The sequence below is a fragment of the Chaetura pelagica genome, unplaced genomic scaffold, assembly GCF_000747805.2.
Source record: "Chaetura pelagica isolate M959 unplaced genomic scaffold, ChaPel_1.0 scaffold230, whole genome shotgun sequence".
NCBI lineage: Eukaryota > Metazoa > Chordata > Aves > Apodiformes > Apodidae > Chaetura > Chaetura pelagica.
In genome coordinates, this window is record NW_009951955.1 from 237,853 (window position 1) to 253,435 (window position 15,583).

Genomic DNA, 15,583 nt, shown 5'->3' on the forward strand with positions numbered 1-15,583 from the left:
TGATTCCTTTTTATCAGCATTTGTATTGATCTGGGGCTGTTTATTGCTGTGGAAATTCTAAACAAGAGACATGCTGTGAGGAGGAGGTGGAAATTGCCTAGGTATGATGCAATGAGCTGGAGCAGGGGGTGATCTGAGGGCTGGAGCACCTACCTCTCCTGTAACGACAGGCTGGGAGAGTTGGGGTGTTCAGCCTGGAGAAGAGAAGGCTCCAGGGAGATCTTAGAGCAGCTTCCAGTGCCTGAAGGGGCTCCAGGAAAGCTGGGGAGGGGCTTGTGACCCTGGAAATGTTCAGGGCTTGGAGCAACTTGGTCTAGTGGGAGGTGTCCCCCATGGCAGGGGGTTGGACTGGGTGATCTCTGCAGGTCCCTTCCGGCCCAAACCAGTCTGGGATTCTCTGTTTCCAAGGTTTAAAAGAGGCACATCCACACGTGTCAGATAAGGCTGAACATGCACAACCAGGCTCTGACTGCAGAGCTCCACACCCTTCAGAGTCAGCACCCAGGTGCTCCTGTTCACTGAGGGTTTTTTGGAGAAAATTGGTGCTTGATCTGCCTGTGTGACATGAAGCAAATCTGCATTTCACACAGGCTGAGGGGCTTGGAGACCTGAGGTTTGCTGTGCAGCTGTGTGCAGGGAGACCTTGCTGTAGATCAGGGTGGGTCACCTAAAGCACACCAAGGCAGATGCTGCAGAAAGGAGCCAAGTTCAGTGTGTAATGAATGAATGATTTTGCAATGGTATTTGGCACTGGAAATGGGCAGTGTGTGGGTGGTGGTGTATCCATCTGCATACAGAAGCATCCATGCATGAGGTGAGGCTGCACCTCAAATCCTGGGGTCAGTCCTGGGTCCCCAATGACAAGAAGGGCCTTGAGGGGCTGGAGCGTGTCCAGGGAAGGGCAGGGGAGCTGGGGAAGGGGCTGGAGCACAAGTGTGAGCAGGAGCAGCTGAGGGAGCTGGGGGTGTCCAGCCTGGAGACAAGGAGGTGAGGGGAGACCTGCTGGCTCTGCAGCTGCTGAGAGGAGGTTGGAGCCAGGGGGGTCGGGCTCTGCTCCCCAGGAACAAGGGATGGGACAAGAGGGAATGGCCTCAAGCTGTGCCAGGGGAGGTTCAGCTTGGATGTTGGGAACAATTTCTTCCCCAAAGGGCTGTCAGGGCCTGGCCCAGGCTGCCCAGGGCAGGGGAGGAGGGGTTTCAAATCCCTGGAGGGGTTTCAAATCCCTGGAGGGGTTTCAAAGCCCTGGAGATGTGGTGCTGAGGGACATGGGGCACTGGTGGCCTGGGCAGGGCTGGGTTATCCATTTGTCTTAGTGATCTTAAGGGTCTTCTCCAACCAAAATGATTCTGTCTCTCTCTGCCTGACTCCAAACACACCATATCCATGTGTGTGTGGACACCCCATGATTACTGACTTTAAATGAGCGGATCTGCCTCGTTCACATCAGGGAAGGCAACACGTGCTGCTTCCGTGTCCCACGTGTGCAGTCTCCACCCTAACAACTCCTCTCTTCTCCCTTCTCCATTGCAGAGATCCGTGAAGCTTTCCGAGTGCTGGACAGGGATGGGAATGGCTTTATATCCAAGCAGGAGCTGGGCATGGCCATGCGTTCCCTGGGGTACATGCCCAGTGAGGTGGAACTGGCCATTATCATGCAGCGCCTTGACATGGATGGTGAGTCCTCACTGTTGGTTCTTCTCAGTTGCTGGTGGAGGGGGCCTTTCCCAGTGAGTTGCAGCCCATGGTTTGGCTCAGATAAACTGCAGTCAGCATGGAGGGGAAGCTGTGAAACTTCACCTTTCACCACAGCAAGGAAAGGGCAAAGAGCTGTGAGGTTCCAACCCCCCATAGATAAACCTGCCTCCCAGGTGACCCATGTGAGGTAGATGGAGCATCTTCTGCTTCACCAGCTGGTGCAGAGACAGGTCAGTTCTTGCAACCTGTCCTTGCAAAGTTGCAAATGGTCTTTTCCAAGGCTGTTGGAACCTTTCTCTTTGCATTCCTGGGCAGCACCTGGCCCAGTGAGGCTCCCTGGGAGCTGAGCTGAGCGCCCAGCCAAGCAGTGCTGCGTGGTCCCCTGGCCTCACTGCTCCTTGCAAGTAAAAGCTGCTGTGGATGGGAGCTGGGCTGGGCTGTAATGGACCTGTCGATGGGTTTTGAAGGAGAAATTTAGAAGGGTGGAAGAATTCTGAGCAAAGTCCTGCTGTGAGAGCTCGTCAAACGGTTCCTATGAGGTGATAAACCACACAGAACCCACCATTAATGGGAAGGGAGAACTGCAGCAGCAGGATGCTGGAGCCAGGGGGAATTGTTTTAACTGCTGCAAAGCTACAATCAGAGCTGATCACAGTGAGCAGGCTGTCTTTAGAATGTCCTTGGTCAGAGCAGGAAGGGAGACATTCCTGGTGCCTGAAGTGTGCAGGGAAGGGATCTGATCCCACCCCTCTGCAGGCAGCCCTGGCAGGGTGGGAACACTGTGAGTGTGAAATGAAGTTGGAAAGAAGCAGGGTGCTGGGTGCAGCCCTGGTCTGCAGGGGGTTGCTTGGCAAGCTGAGAGGACAGCAGCATCCCTGGGGAGACTGCCAAGAGGGCAAGAGGCAATGGGCACAAGCTGGAGCATGGGGGTTCAAGCTAAACATGAGGAAAAACTTCCTCACTGTGAGGGTGACAGAGCCCTGGGACAGGCTGCCCAGAGAGGTTGTGGAGCCTCCTTCTCTGGAGATGTTCAAAACCCACCTGGACACGTTCCTGTGGGATCTACTGCAGGTGATCCCGATTGGCAGGGGAGTTGGACTAGGTGATCTCCAGAGGTCCCTTCCAACCTTGGCCACTCTGTGATTGTGCCTCTGCGAGAGCAGAGCCCGTGGTAGGTGGTGGCAGCAGGGATGAAGCTCTCCTGCCTCCCTGGGGCTACCTGAATCGGTTGTCCCCATGAGATGCAGAGTCCAACAACACCCACCAGGCCAGGGGCAGCAGGGCAGAAGCTCCTCTGCCTGCTCCAGGGTGTTGGGCATCTCCCTGAGACAGGGACACAAAGCAACATGAAACCCGGCGGGCGGAGAAGATCAGTGGTTGAAATGATCTCGTGCCTGAAGGGAAAGGAAAAAAAGAAAATAAATAAAGCCATCACTTTGAAAAGCATTTTCTCCAAAAATTATTGGTTGTGCTTTGTTACCTTCTGCTGGCCTTTCCTGGCAGACCAGGGGAGGATTTGCAGAGCCCAGACTCAGCCTGGTGCCAGCTCCTGGGGTCTTTTACCGAAACTTTGAGCTGTTTTTGGAAAGGAGCTCTGTGCCTTTGGCTTCCAGCTTGGATTCATCTCCAGCTATTCCCTGACTCTCAGACTCCCAGACCTGAGCCTCTGGCACTCGTCCCTGTGCACTCCTAGTGTGTGGGGACCTGTAATCAGAGAGAGGTGGGCTTAAACTGGAGAATAATGGGCTGCAGATGGAAAATGTAGAATTCCTGGTGGAGGCTTCAGAAAGCTGGATGTGTTTCCTGCAGAGGTGGGACTTGATCCTCCAGCTCTTCCAGCTCAACAGTTCCAACAGCTCCAAAGCTACAGCCGCTCCTGCTGGGTGTTGTTCTTGTTCCTACAGCTCAGCTGCCCATTGCTGCAGGATTTGGAGCAGAGGCTTTGGGGGCTGAACACAAAGTCTGGGCAAACGTGAAGGTCAAATGGGCCGTGCACTAAAAGAAGACAGAGTAATGGGAAATTCCTGAGGCACTGAGTAAATGGGGTAATATTATGGGAAAGATTTGCCTTGCCTGCAAATTGAATTAATGCTGGATGACTTGAATTAATATTATGTGGCTTATGCCTGCTTTTTCTCTGATGGATTGTCTTCATTTTTCTCTGGGATTTAACTTGAAATATGTCCTGTGGAGCTTCTTCCTTCCTCTCCCATTGCACATGAGCATGGTTTGGTAGCAGGGCTTGAACCCAGTGAGCTCCTGGGTTGCCCAGGGAAGCTGTGGCTGCCCCATCCCTGGCAGTGTTGAAGGACAGGTTGGATGGGGCTTGGAGCAGCCTGGGCTGGTGGGAGGTGTCCCTGCCCATGCAGGGGGTTGGAACTGGATGGGATTTAAGGTCCTTTCCAACCCAAACGAGTCTGGGATTCAGTGATTCCAGGGGAGCCAGGGGCAGGCTGTCATCCTGCTGCCCATCTCCCAGCACCTGAGCTGAATGATGATGTGAGGGCAGGTAGCAGAGCCAGAACGTCTGTTTCTCTCACCAGGCTGCTGCCAGGGCCTGCTAATAATGAGGTAACACAATTGGCAGTGGTTTGTGTTTAATCTGAAGCAGGCTGAGCAGAGCTAGTGCAGACACACGGTTTTCATCAGAAATTCCCTTGGGAATGCATTCCCACTGCAGGATGGCAGGGTGGCTGCATCTGCCCTGGCTTGTTTCACTGATGGGCTTCAAATAATGAGCCAGCAGAGCTGGTCTGGGGTCACTTTTCATTACAAACCCTGTTTTCTGTCAGGATACGGAGGGAGGCTCAGCCCTGTGCAGGGCAGGCTGAGGAGACATCTGCTGTGGGAGCAGGATTGCTGGGATGGACAGGATGTGTCAGGAGAGGAGCATCTGCACTGTGTGCTGGAGTGGTTGTGTGGCTGAGCATAAACTGATATGACAAGAGCACTTCACACCTCTATGTCACCTTCTGCCACCAAGGACCTCACTGAGCTCAGTAAATAACACAGATGCCCAGGTGCACAGATCCAGAGATGCCCAATGACAGTTGCTTCTGGGGCTGGAGCATCCAGCTCTTCAGTGGAGTCTCCAAATCAGAGCAGACGTGACAGCACGTTTCATAATTCATTGCATTTGAAGGCAGAATGGAGTTGGTTAGAAAACGTTGCTTGAACTTCAGTGAAAATGGCAGTTGCAGAGCCTGGATTTTGCCCAGGAACTCTTCAAGGTGCCATGTGGCTTTTGATGCCTCCAAGGCTCCTGAGTGACCCTTGCAGGTGACCTGCCAGCAGCCCTGGAAATGACAGGGTGGAAATCATAGAATCATAGAATCTTAGTGGTTGGAAGGGTCCTGGAAAGCTCCCCCAGCCCAACCCCCCTGCCAGAGCAGGGGCACCCAGAGCACATCACACAGGAACGTGGCCAGGGGGGTTGGAATGTCTCCAGAGAAGGAGACTCCACAGCCTCTCTGGGCAGCCTGGCCCAGGGCTCTGGCACTCTCACAGCAAAGAAGTTCTTCCTGAGATTCACATGGAACTTCCTGTGCTCTAGTTTGCACGCATTACCCCTTGTCCTATCACTGGACATCACTGAGAAAAGCCTAACTCCATCTCCCTTACACTCACCCCTTACGTATTTGAAAACATTGACAAGGTCACCCCTCAGTCTCCTTTTCTCCAAGCCCAACAGCCCCAGCTCCCTCAGCCTTTCCTCAGCAGGGAGATGTTCCCCTCCCTCCAGCATCTCTGTGCCTCTGCCCTGGGCTCTTTCCAGCAGTTCCCTGTCCTTCTGGAACTGTGGGGCCCAGAACTGGACACAACATTCCAGATGTGGCCTCACCAAGGCAGAACAGAGGGGCAGAAGAACCTCCCTTGACCTACTAACCACCCCCTTTCTAACCCACCCCAGATGCCATTGGCCTTCTTGGCCACAAGGGCACATGGCTGGTCATGGTCATCCTCCTGCTCACCAGGACCCCCAGGTGCCTTTCTCCTACACTGAGTGCAACATGTGGGTTTGCCCACAGGGAACATAATGGGGTGATGCTGAGGATGCTCAAAAGCTTCTGAATGCATTGCAGGGCTGAGAGCAGCAGGATGGGACTCCACCCTATCAGGATTCAGGTTGTCCCATGCTGTGGAGCCCATGGCACACAGGGAGGCCTGGGTTACTTTACTGGGCTTCAGTGCCATGGCACAGCAAGGCAGCTACAGGGCTGGGCAAGAGGGAGAGAAGTTTAGCCAAGAAACAGTAACATGGGACCTGAGAAGAGTTTGGGACTTGCAAACAGAGCAAGATTTATTGTCTTGTGTACAGGCAAATGCAAACTTGTGGCAAATCCTGTAGTGAGGAACATCAAAACCCAGTGTCCCATTCCCAAGAGGCTGAGTGCACCTTTGCCCATTGCCTTGGCTTTTGTTACCCCAGCAGCTGAGGGCAATTTGAGCCACTGGCAGAGGAGATGTTTGGTTCCCTTGCTGGGTTTGGGAGGTGAGTAGTGGCAACTGGTGGTGGCACATGGGAAATCCTCAACCTTGACTTCTTCTGAGGACACATCACAGCCCTGCAAAAGGACCACACTCCCAGCACAGCTTCACTGAATGCACTGGTTTATAGGGAATTCCTAATTCTCACCAGTCTTCACTGAAGGAAGAAGCTCTGCTATGAAGACAGGCTGAGGGATTTGGGGCTGTTCAGCCTGGAGAAGAGAAGGGAAGAGCTTAGAGCACCTTCCAGTGCCTGAAGGGGCTCCAGGAAAGCTGGGGAGGGGCTTTTCACCAGAGAGGGCAGTGATAGAACAAGGGGTAATGGATTAAAACTGGAAGAGAGGAGATTTAGGTTAGACATAAGGAAGAAATTCTTCACCATGTGAGTTGTAAGGTGCTGGCCCAGGTTGCCCAGGGTTGCTGTGGCTGCCCCATCCCTGGCAGTGTTGAAGGGCAGGTTGGATGGGGCTTGGAGCAACCTGGACTGGTGGGGGTTGTCCCTGCCCATGCAGGGGGGTTGGAACCTGCTGATCTTGAAGGTGCCTTCCAACTTTCACCATTCTATGATTCTATGATGGAAGGCATCAGAGGCTGGAATATCCACTGCATTTCCTACAGATGCTTTCTCAACCTTTCCTTCCAAGTCTCTTTGCCCTTCTGCAGGGTGAGCTGCACCCACCTGGACGTGGGAAACGTGTGTGGGTGTGATGAGACTGAGTTAGGGAGAAAAATGAGAATCTGCTTGGGAGACTTTAAGGTCTCCAGAGAAATCCCCTAAATCATCAGAAACACCCTTTTATGAACTACTTGGCCATACCCAGGGGTGCTGTGGGATTGCTGGGATGGGGGAGGTGGAAGTACCAAAGGAGAAGAGAAGGAAAATGGGTTTTGTGTGCAAAAATGCTTCTTCCGGGGAAGGGAGGGGAGGGATGGGGGCTCCATCAGATGTTGGAGCATGAGCTTCACATTAGGCCAAAGCTTTGCTTACATCTCAGTTGAAGTGGTGCATGACTGGGTGCCAGGAGAGGGTTGTTCAGTATAGCTGGGCATCCATCCAGTGAGCTGGACGTGCCTTATAGGGACATATTGTTTGCTTTTGGTCTGGAAATAGAGGTCGAGTCTTACCTTAGTTTATACCCTTGATTTGCTTCATTTTGAGGCATAATTAGGGAGTGCATGAAGGTAAACACTGCAGCCTGTGAGAGGTGCACACGTTGCTGTCTGCAATCTGGAGAGTGACCTGCAACGTTATGCCAGGATGGGGAAAGGAAAATATTTGATATCTTTATGTGCTGGGAAAGGAATTATTTGTAAATTCTTCCAATTGGCAGTAAAGCTAATAAAAATGCAGAGAAATGGCACATTAAATGTGTTGCCTTCTCTGGGATGCCTGCTCCTGCAGCAGACTTTTTTGCAATAAACTAGATGAATGTGTGACTTAAGTGTCAAACTGTTTCGTTACAACAGGAGATGCTTTTATCTGAGGAGTAAAATAAGCACTCAATGTACTAATTAGGGGAGCAGCTGCTTTTCAGTACCCTGGAAAAATCACTGCAGGCTAACACAGGGAGGGAATATAAACCCCCAGTGTGCCAAATTGTTTATTATAGTACAAATACTTTGATCAAGCAAAAGATGAGCTGGTTTCATCAGCATACAGGCAAGCTCCCTGTTACCTTTTATCACTCTATGTGATGCATTAGCAGGAGCTGTGAAAATACAACTATAACATCCTCATGAGCAATAACATCCGGGGAAAGAAATCCCAGTTTGAAATTCTGCATATTCATAAGCTGCTCTTTGTGAAGCAGGAGGCTGAAGAGGAAGGAAAAAACCAGTAACGTCTTCCCAGTGACCTTGGCAAAAAAGATTCTGCAGATGTGCAGCTCTCCCACAGAATCCCAGGGGTTGGAAGGGACCTGGAAAGCCCCCCCAGCCCACCCCCCCTGCCAGAGCAGGGGCACCCAGAGCACATCACACAGGATCCAGGGGGGTTGGAATGTCTCCAGAGAAGGAGACTCCACAGCCTCTCTGGGCAGCCTGGCCCAGGGCTCTGGCACTCTCACAGCAAAGTTCTTCCTGAGATTCCCATGGAACCTCCTGGGCTACAGTTTGCACCCACTGCCCCTTGTCCTGTCACTGGACATCACTGCACAAAGCCTGGCTCTGTCCTCCTGACACTGCCCTGAACAGATTTGTGCCCATGGATGAGGTGGCCCCTCAGTCTCCTCTTCTCCAAGCCCAACAGCCCCAGCTCCCTCAGCCTTTCCTCAGCAGGGAGATGTTCCCCTCCCTCCAGCATCTCTGTGGCTCTGCCCTGGGCTCTTCCCAGCAGTTCCCTGTCCTTCTGGAACTGAGGGGCCCAGAACTGGACACAACATTCCAGATGTGGCCTCACCAAGGCAGAACAGAGGGGGAGGAGAACCTCCCTTGACCTACTAACCACCCCCTTTCTAATGCATCCCAGATGCCATTGGCCTTCTTGGCCACAGGGGCACATGGCTGGTCATGGTCATCCTCCTGCCCACCAGGACCCCCAGGTCCCTTTTCCCATCACTCCTCTCCAGCAGGTCAGCCCCCAACCTGTACTGGCACATGGGGTTGTTCTTTCCCAGATGCAAGACTCTATACTTGCCCTTGTTGCATCTCATCAAGTTCCTCCCCACCCAACTCTCCAGCCAGTCCAGGTCTCACTCCCAGGTGGCACTTGTGAAGTTCATCCAGCTTTGGGCAGCCCCATGGCTGCCGTGGGATTTGGCAGAGTTCTTGCCTTCTTGTGCTTTGCAGCAGCAGTTGTGCTGTCCCACCCAGACCCTGTGCTCCCCTGGAAAGAGAATAAACCACAGCCAGACAGCTGTGATGTCCAGGGGTGCTGCGGGTGGCTCCCTAGAAGTCACTTCCCCAAGCTCTTGTGCTGCTGTTGGATCAGAGTTTGTGTGTAGATGCTGCTTGGGTTTGCTTGCACTTGCTTCCCCATGTTAGGGAAGGGACATTGAATTTGGGTGCTCCACTGGCTGGAACATGTGCTTCATGTCCCAGGGATGGGACAACTGAAGGACTTGGGAGACTCAAAATGAAGTGCTGAGCAGGGAGGGCTGCAGAAGGTGATTTCCTGGCATGGCCACATGTTCACTTCTGTCCAGAAGATGAGCTTGCACTGTCCTGTGTGACACAACAGGGATGTTCACCAGCTGAAAACATTTTATCTCTATTTTTTTTTGGCCTCTCTCTCTTATTCTTCTTCCCCCCCTTCTTCTCCCTTCCCTGCCAGGAAGGAACACATTCTTTGTGTTTCAACATCTCAACATGAAACTCTGCAAAACAGCCCAGGCTGCTGGGGGCAGAGAGAAGCTCTTGCTGTGTTTAAAATGCAGAGCTCATAGGAAAAGCACAGACAGGTCGTTGCAGACTTTGGGTTTGTCCTTTGTACTCAAAGAATCCTGGATGTGAGAAACAATCCAGCAACACTGCAGCCTGGTTGGCCTTTCAAGTGTGATGCTGAGCTGAGAAACTTGGTCAGCAAGATGAGTTTGATGAGACTTGTCTTTATTCCTGGAGGCCACTTGCTCCCTGTCTGCTCTGATTTGTCAAGTGGAGATGATCACGTTATGTCTCCTCGCTGCAAAGAGTGAGGAGTAATTATCACTGCTGGTGCAGTTGGTCAGGTTTGCAGCTCAGTACCAGGAAGAGGTTCCTAAGGAATATCAAATTCTGGCTTGGGTGCAGTGCCTGGGTGGCTGAGAGCTGCCAGCTTCCAGAGACAGGACCAAAGAAACCCTGAACTGCAAAACCCCCTGAGACCTGTCCAGCACGTGCTCCAACAGGGCAGAGCCCTCAGCACAACCCAGCAGGTTCTGATCAGTGATCTGCCTCCTGCAGACCTGCCCTGGGACTGGTCTGCATCCTGCTGAAATATTATTTCTTCCTTAAGATGCAGCATTCCTGGTATCTTGATTTTGCCTTCCCAGAATACATGAGCCACAGGGAACACACATATTGATACAATCATCAAATCCCAGACTGGCTTAGGTTGGAAAAAATCTTTAAGATCATCTAGTTCCATCCCCCCTGCATGGGCAGGGCAATGGCCTAAGCCTCTGAGGGGCCAGGCTGGGATCTGTGTGCTCTTCACTGGGCCTCAGTTTCTCCAGCTCCTGGGAACCATAAGACTGCTCCTCTATACTACATAAGGTATTACAGAAGACTGCAGAATATATAGAATCCCAGACTGGTTTGTGTTGAAAGGGACCTTAGAGATCATCTAGTTCCAACCTCCTGCATGGGCAGGGACACCTCCCACCAGCCCAGGTTGCTCCAAGCCCCATCCAACCTGCCCTTCAGCACTGCCAGGGATGGGGCAGCCACAGCTTCCCTGGGCAACCTGGGCCAGGCTCTCACCACCCTCACAGCAAAGAATTTTTTCCTAATACCCAACCTCAGTCTCCCCTCTTCCAGCTTAAGGCCATTCCCCCTCTTCCCATCCCTCCCTGCCCTTGTCCCAAGTCCCTCCCCAGCTTTCCTGGAGCCCCTTCAGGCACTGGAAGCTGCTCTAAGGTCTCCCTGGAGCCTTCTCTTCTCCAGGCTGAACACCCCAACTCTCCCAGCCTGGCTCCAGAGCAGAGCTGCTCCAGCCCTCCCATCATCCCCATGGCCTCCTCTGGCCTCTCTCCAACAGCTCCATATTTTTCTGGTTTAATGAGCCCGTGAGTCACTGCCTGTCTCAGAGCTGGGCTGAGCTGTCTGAGAGCTGCCCCAATGCACAGCAAGATCTCCTCTTCTTGTGGCCTGGGGAGCAAAAATAATTGAAGTCCTGCCTAGTCAGGTCCGTTGGACAAAGAGATCAAATGGTCACAACTTGCAAGATACAAGAGCTCTGCAAAGACCTGCAAAGTGACCTGGCTTGGTGTTCAGTGCCAGGTGGAGGGGATGGTGGGGACCTGCCTGGCTGAGCTGGTGCCTGGGATGGTAGCTGAGGATCCTGTGGCTTCCAGGGCTGCTGTGAAGCTGGGACACCATGGGCAGGGGGCTGAGGCATTGCTTTTTCTTTCTTTTTTTGTGTCTTTTTACCCCAGTCAGGGTTTGTGTTGGGTTTTTCTTCTAGCCAAGCACTCCCAGCATCCTGGTGGCTCTGCTGCTGGGCCAGAGCACGGGACACATCACAGCAGCACAGCCTGAGTCCTCTTCAATCACTGGCTCCCAGGTCAGCTCCTGGACAGGCTCCCCCTGGGCAAACATGGGGAGTTAATGGATTTAGTTTGTTTTTTTTGTTAATGGAGAAGCAAACACAAATAGTCTGGAGCTGTTTCCTCTTCCTTGTGAGACAAACCAAGGGGCTGTCAAAGTGAGTAACTCTCAAGGTCCTTCTCTGGGTGTTGTGATGGATGCATCCCCTGGTTCTGTCTTTCTGGGTTGAGTTTGAACCTTTCAGACCCCATGGAAATTTCCTCCTCCAGGAACATAAATCTGTACAATTTGCTGGGGTTTTTTTCTGTGCAGTTGTCACTGAAGCAGAGCAGCCAGATCCACACAGGAGCTCCAAACCCACAGGACGTGGAGGTGCCCAGAAGGGCCAGAGTGGGCTCCAGTGGAGATGTTTCACCTCTTGCCTCAGCTCCAGTGGAGATTTTCCTTCCCAAAGCAGTCATTAGAGCTGTAGGATGCTGGGCAGAACTGGTGGATGGTAACAAAGGGGCTGGTGGACATGTCCCCACTGCTCCCAAGCAGTGAGAGAAACAAATTGTATTTTTGTACATGTCCACCTTGAGAGGGGAGTAACAGAGACCCTGTGTAGATGGCTCTGAGGCAGAAGCTCCCAAAGGAATGCAAACAGGACTCTTTGGAAACTGGAGATGCTCAGTGCTATCTCTCTCCAGCCTGGGGACAGGCACGTGGGTCACCACGTAGGGGAAGGTCTGGCAAGTGGCTCTGCTGGCATCTGCCTTTCTGACAACACTTGGGAAGGGCAGCTCTGTGCCTCAGTTTCCCCCATGCAGAACAGCTGTGTCACCATTGCAGTGGAGATTTATCTCTTCATTTCAGGCAAGTTCATGGAAACTACAACTGGTTGTTGTTTTTTTCAAGTTGAAATCTTTATGAAAGGCTTTCCTGGCTCTTGATGGAGTTGAAGGTTGAGGCTGTAATGAGGCAGAAGGTCCCTGGGTGGTGCTGGGGGCAGGGTCAGGTTGGCCATCAGGCCCTGAACGTCTCCAAACCCAAAATACTCCCCTGGGGTGTATCCTTTGCTGTGCACATCCTGTGTTTGCAGGCCCAGCAGCCTCCCCCAGGCTGGGGCATGAGCAGGGACACAGAGCAGGACAGAGTCCCTGCAGCTGCTTATTAAGGGAATAAAAATAAACAGCAAGTCTTGCGTGTACCTGGGACCCGAGCTGCAGAAGACTAGCTCATTAACTTTAAATATATCACCTAGCTGCACTCTGGAGGTCAAATTTGAGGGAGGGGGAAAAGAAAACCCAGTGTGAATACTTATCAGGCTGCACACGGCAGCTCCTCATCTCCAGGGAGGTGTGTGTGTTGTCTTAGTGCCCTTGCAAGGAACTGGGGAGGAGGAAGAAGAACCTGATTGTCCTGAGACTGGCCAGGGAAAAAGGTGATCAGGCATCAGGAGAGGCTGCCCAGAGCAGAGGTGGAGTCACCATCCCTGGAGGTGTAAGAATGGTGTAGTCATGGTACTTAGGGATATGGTTTTGTTAAGGATTTGGTCAGTGTTAACGGGTGGACTTGAGCTTGAATTGCTTTTCCAAGCAAGGTGTGATTTTGTGACTTACTTAGCAAGCAGGCTGCCACTGTCATGCACAGGGCTCTGAAAACCAGGTGTAGGTCTCTGTTCTGCCCTTGGGTACAGGTGATGCACTCCATGCATGTTTCCCTCTCCTGCCCTGGATTTCTCCAGCCCAATGAATATTTAATCCCATCCTCCTAGGGAGCTGCTCCAACAGGAGGCTTTTGGACTGACAGTGGTTGACAGCAGGCTGAGGGTTGGGGCTTTCCCATGGGTGAGGTGGGTTCAAGCTGCTGCTCCTCTCAGCATTTCATTAATTCTGCAAAGCAGAAAAGCTCTTGCAGGTGAGTTTGCTGCTGCTGCTACCTGGGATGTGGGGACTTGCCATCCTGCTCCCTCTCTCCTCTCCCAGGTCCCAGCTGATTTGAGGGTGATCTGCTGCACTCTCCTTGGCCAGCACAGAAGGAGAGAATTACAGACTGGTTTGGGTTGTAAAGGACTTAAAGATCATCTAGATCCAACCCCTGCATGTGCAGGGACACCTCCCACCAGCCCAGGTTGCTCCAAGCCCCATCCAACCTGCCCTTCAACACTGCCAGGGATGGGGCAGCCACAGCTTCCCTGGGCAACCTGGGCCAGGGTCTCACCACCCTTACATTGAACATCCAGGCTGGGCAAACCACTGCTAATGGTAGATCCTGTGGGATCAGGACAAGTGCACCAGGGAGGGGCTGGTACAGGCCCAGGGGGGCAGCTTGGTTGCAGGGTGCAGCTGGGGGTGTTTCCTGCTGCAGTCGTCTTCATAGAATCCTAGAATCATTAAGGTTGGAAGGGACCCCAAAGATCATCCAGCTCCAACCCCCCTGCCATGAGCAGGGACCCCTCCCACCAGACCAGGCTGCACAAAACCTCATCCAACCTGGCCTTAAAAACCTCCAGAGATGGGGCATCAACAACCTCCCTGGGCAACCCATCCCAGCTCCTCACCACCAGAGTGAAGAATTTCTTTCTAAGATCTCACCTCAATCTCCCCTCTCTCAGTTTAAAACCATCACCCCTTGTCCCATCACTGCCTTCTCTGATGTCAGGGAGGTGTGTTTTCTGCAGTTTAAAATGAATGTTAAAAGGATATTTCTTCCAGGCCAGGTGTTTTGGAGTCCAGTTTTAGTTGCCAGTTTGAATTGAAGAACCAGTCAGGAAGGGGAGAGTGCGTTTGGTAATGGCCCCTTTCTCCTGAGGTTGTAGGAAGTGCTATAATTAAGCTGATCATTAAACCCTGGGAAGCTGGGGATGGTCCCTGGCACAGGGAGGCCATGAGCAAGGGTTTGCCCAAAGCCATGGTCTGAGTCAGACACAGAGCCCAGGAGCCCTGGCACCCACTTTCTCATGAGTCATGTGTTGGACCAAGTCCTGCCTCTCCTCCGTGGACGAAGTGATATTGCAGAAAATACAAACGGACTAAAAGTCAATCATTTGGGGTCTCACCTGCACAGACCAACCACAGGCCTGGGCAGGGGCCGGATTCTCTTTAAAATGCAAATTGTTTTCCTGCTCATCTGGCTAATTTCTTCAACCCAATTTGCATCCCAGTGGATGGTTTTGTTCTTCCCCTTCCCTGGAAGGGATGTCCTGCCATGTGAGTTGCCCTGAGTCTCCTGTCACCTTGTGTTACCTTCCCCAGAGTGACCCAACCTGCTGTGACTGATACAATCCCACCTGATGTCTGAAACTGGTGCCTCCCACGGGGAAGCAGAAGGAGAACATTTCCTCATAGACCAGAAATGTTTTAGGGAATGGCTTTCCAAGTGGTGGGGTGCACATCCCTTTCCTGCTTAAGCTGTCCCAGAAATGAGCTCCATCCTACAAGTGCTCAGCCTGCTCCAACCCTGTAAAGACCTTCAACCTGTGCCCTGGAGATGTGAGCAAGTCCAGCAGCTGGATGGAGTCTTCTGCTGCCTTGTGGGCTCACAGCTGTTAGGAATCAATGCTGTTCTTTCCACCCTGTGCTCAGCACTGGTGGGGCTGCACCTCAAATCCTGGGGTCAGTCCTGGGTCCCCAATGACAAGAAGGGCCTTGAGGGGCTGGAGCGTGTCCAGGGAAGGGCAGGGGAGCTGGGGAAGGGGCTGGAGCACAAGTGTGAGCAGGAGCAGCTGAGGGAGCTGGGGGTGTCCAGCCTGGAGACAAGGAGCTGAGGGGAGACCTGCTGGCTCTGCAGCTGCTGAGAGGAGGTTGGAGCCAGGGGGGTCGGGCTCTGCTCCCCAGGAACAAGGGATAGGACAAGAGGGAATGGCCTCAAGTTGTGCAGGGGAGGTTGAGGTTGGATATTGGGAGCAATTTCTTCCCCAAAGGGCTGTCAGGCCCTGGCCCAGGCTGCCCAGGGCAGGGGTGGAGGGGTTTCAAATCCCTGGAGGGGTTTCAAATCCCTGGAGGGGTTTCAAAGCCCTGGAGATGTGGTGCTGAGGGACATGGGGCAGTGGTGGCCTGGGCAGGGCTGGGTTATCCATTTGTCTTAGTGATCTTAAGGGTCTTCTCCAACCAAAATGATTCCACGATTCCATGGATCCCTGCTGGGTTTCCTTCCAGAACGCCCATCACTTGCTCACCTCCAGGATATTCACTCCTGTCTTCAGGACGTGCTGGTCCGAGCCCAGGGCTCAGGG

At 52.7% G+C, this 15,583-nt stretch overlaps 1 protein-coding gene across 1 annotated transcript in view; it reads left to right on the forward strand.

Annotated features, from left to right (window-relative positions):
- CALN1 (calneuron 1) overlaps positions 1-15,583 on the forward strand; it is a 110,058-nt gene that overhangs the window by 41,185 nt on the left and 53,290 nt on the right. Inside the window, exon 2 of the mRNA XM_009999119.1 lies at positions 1,531-1,674. Within this exon, the coding sequence (XP_009997421.1) occupies positions 1,531-1,674 (144 nt within the window). The remainder of the gene's footprint in view (positions 1-1,530; positions 1,675-15,583) is intronic.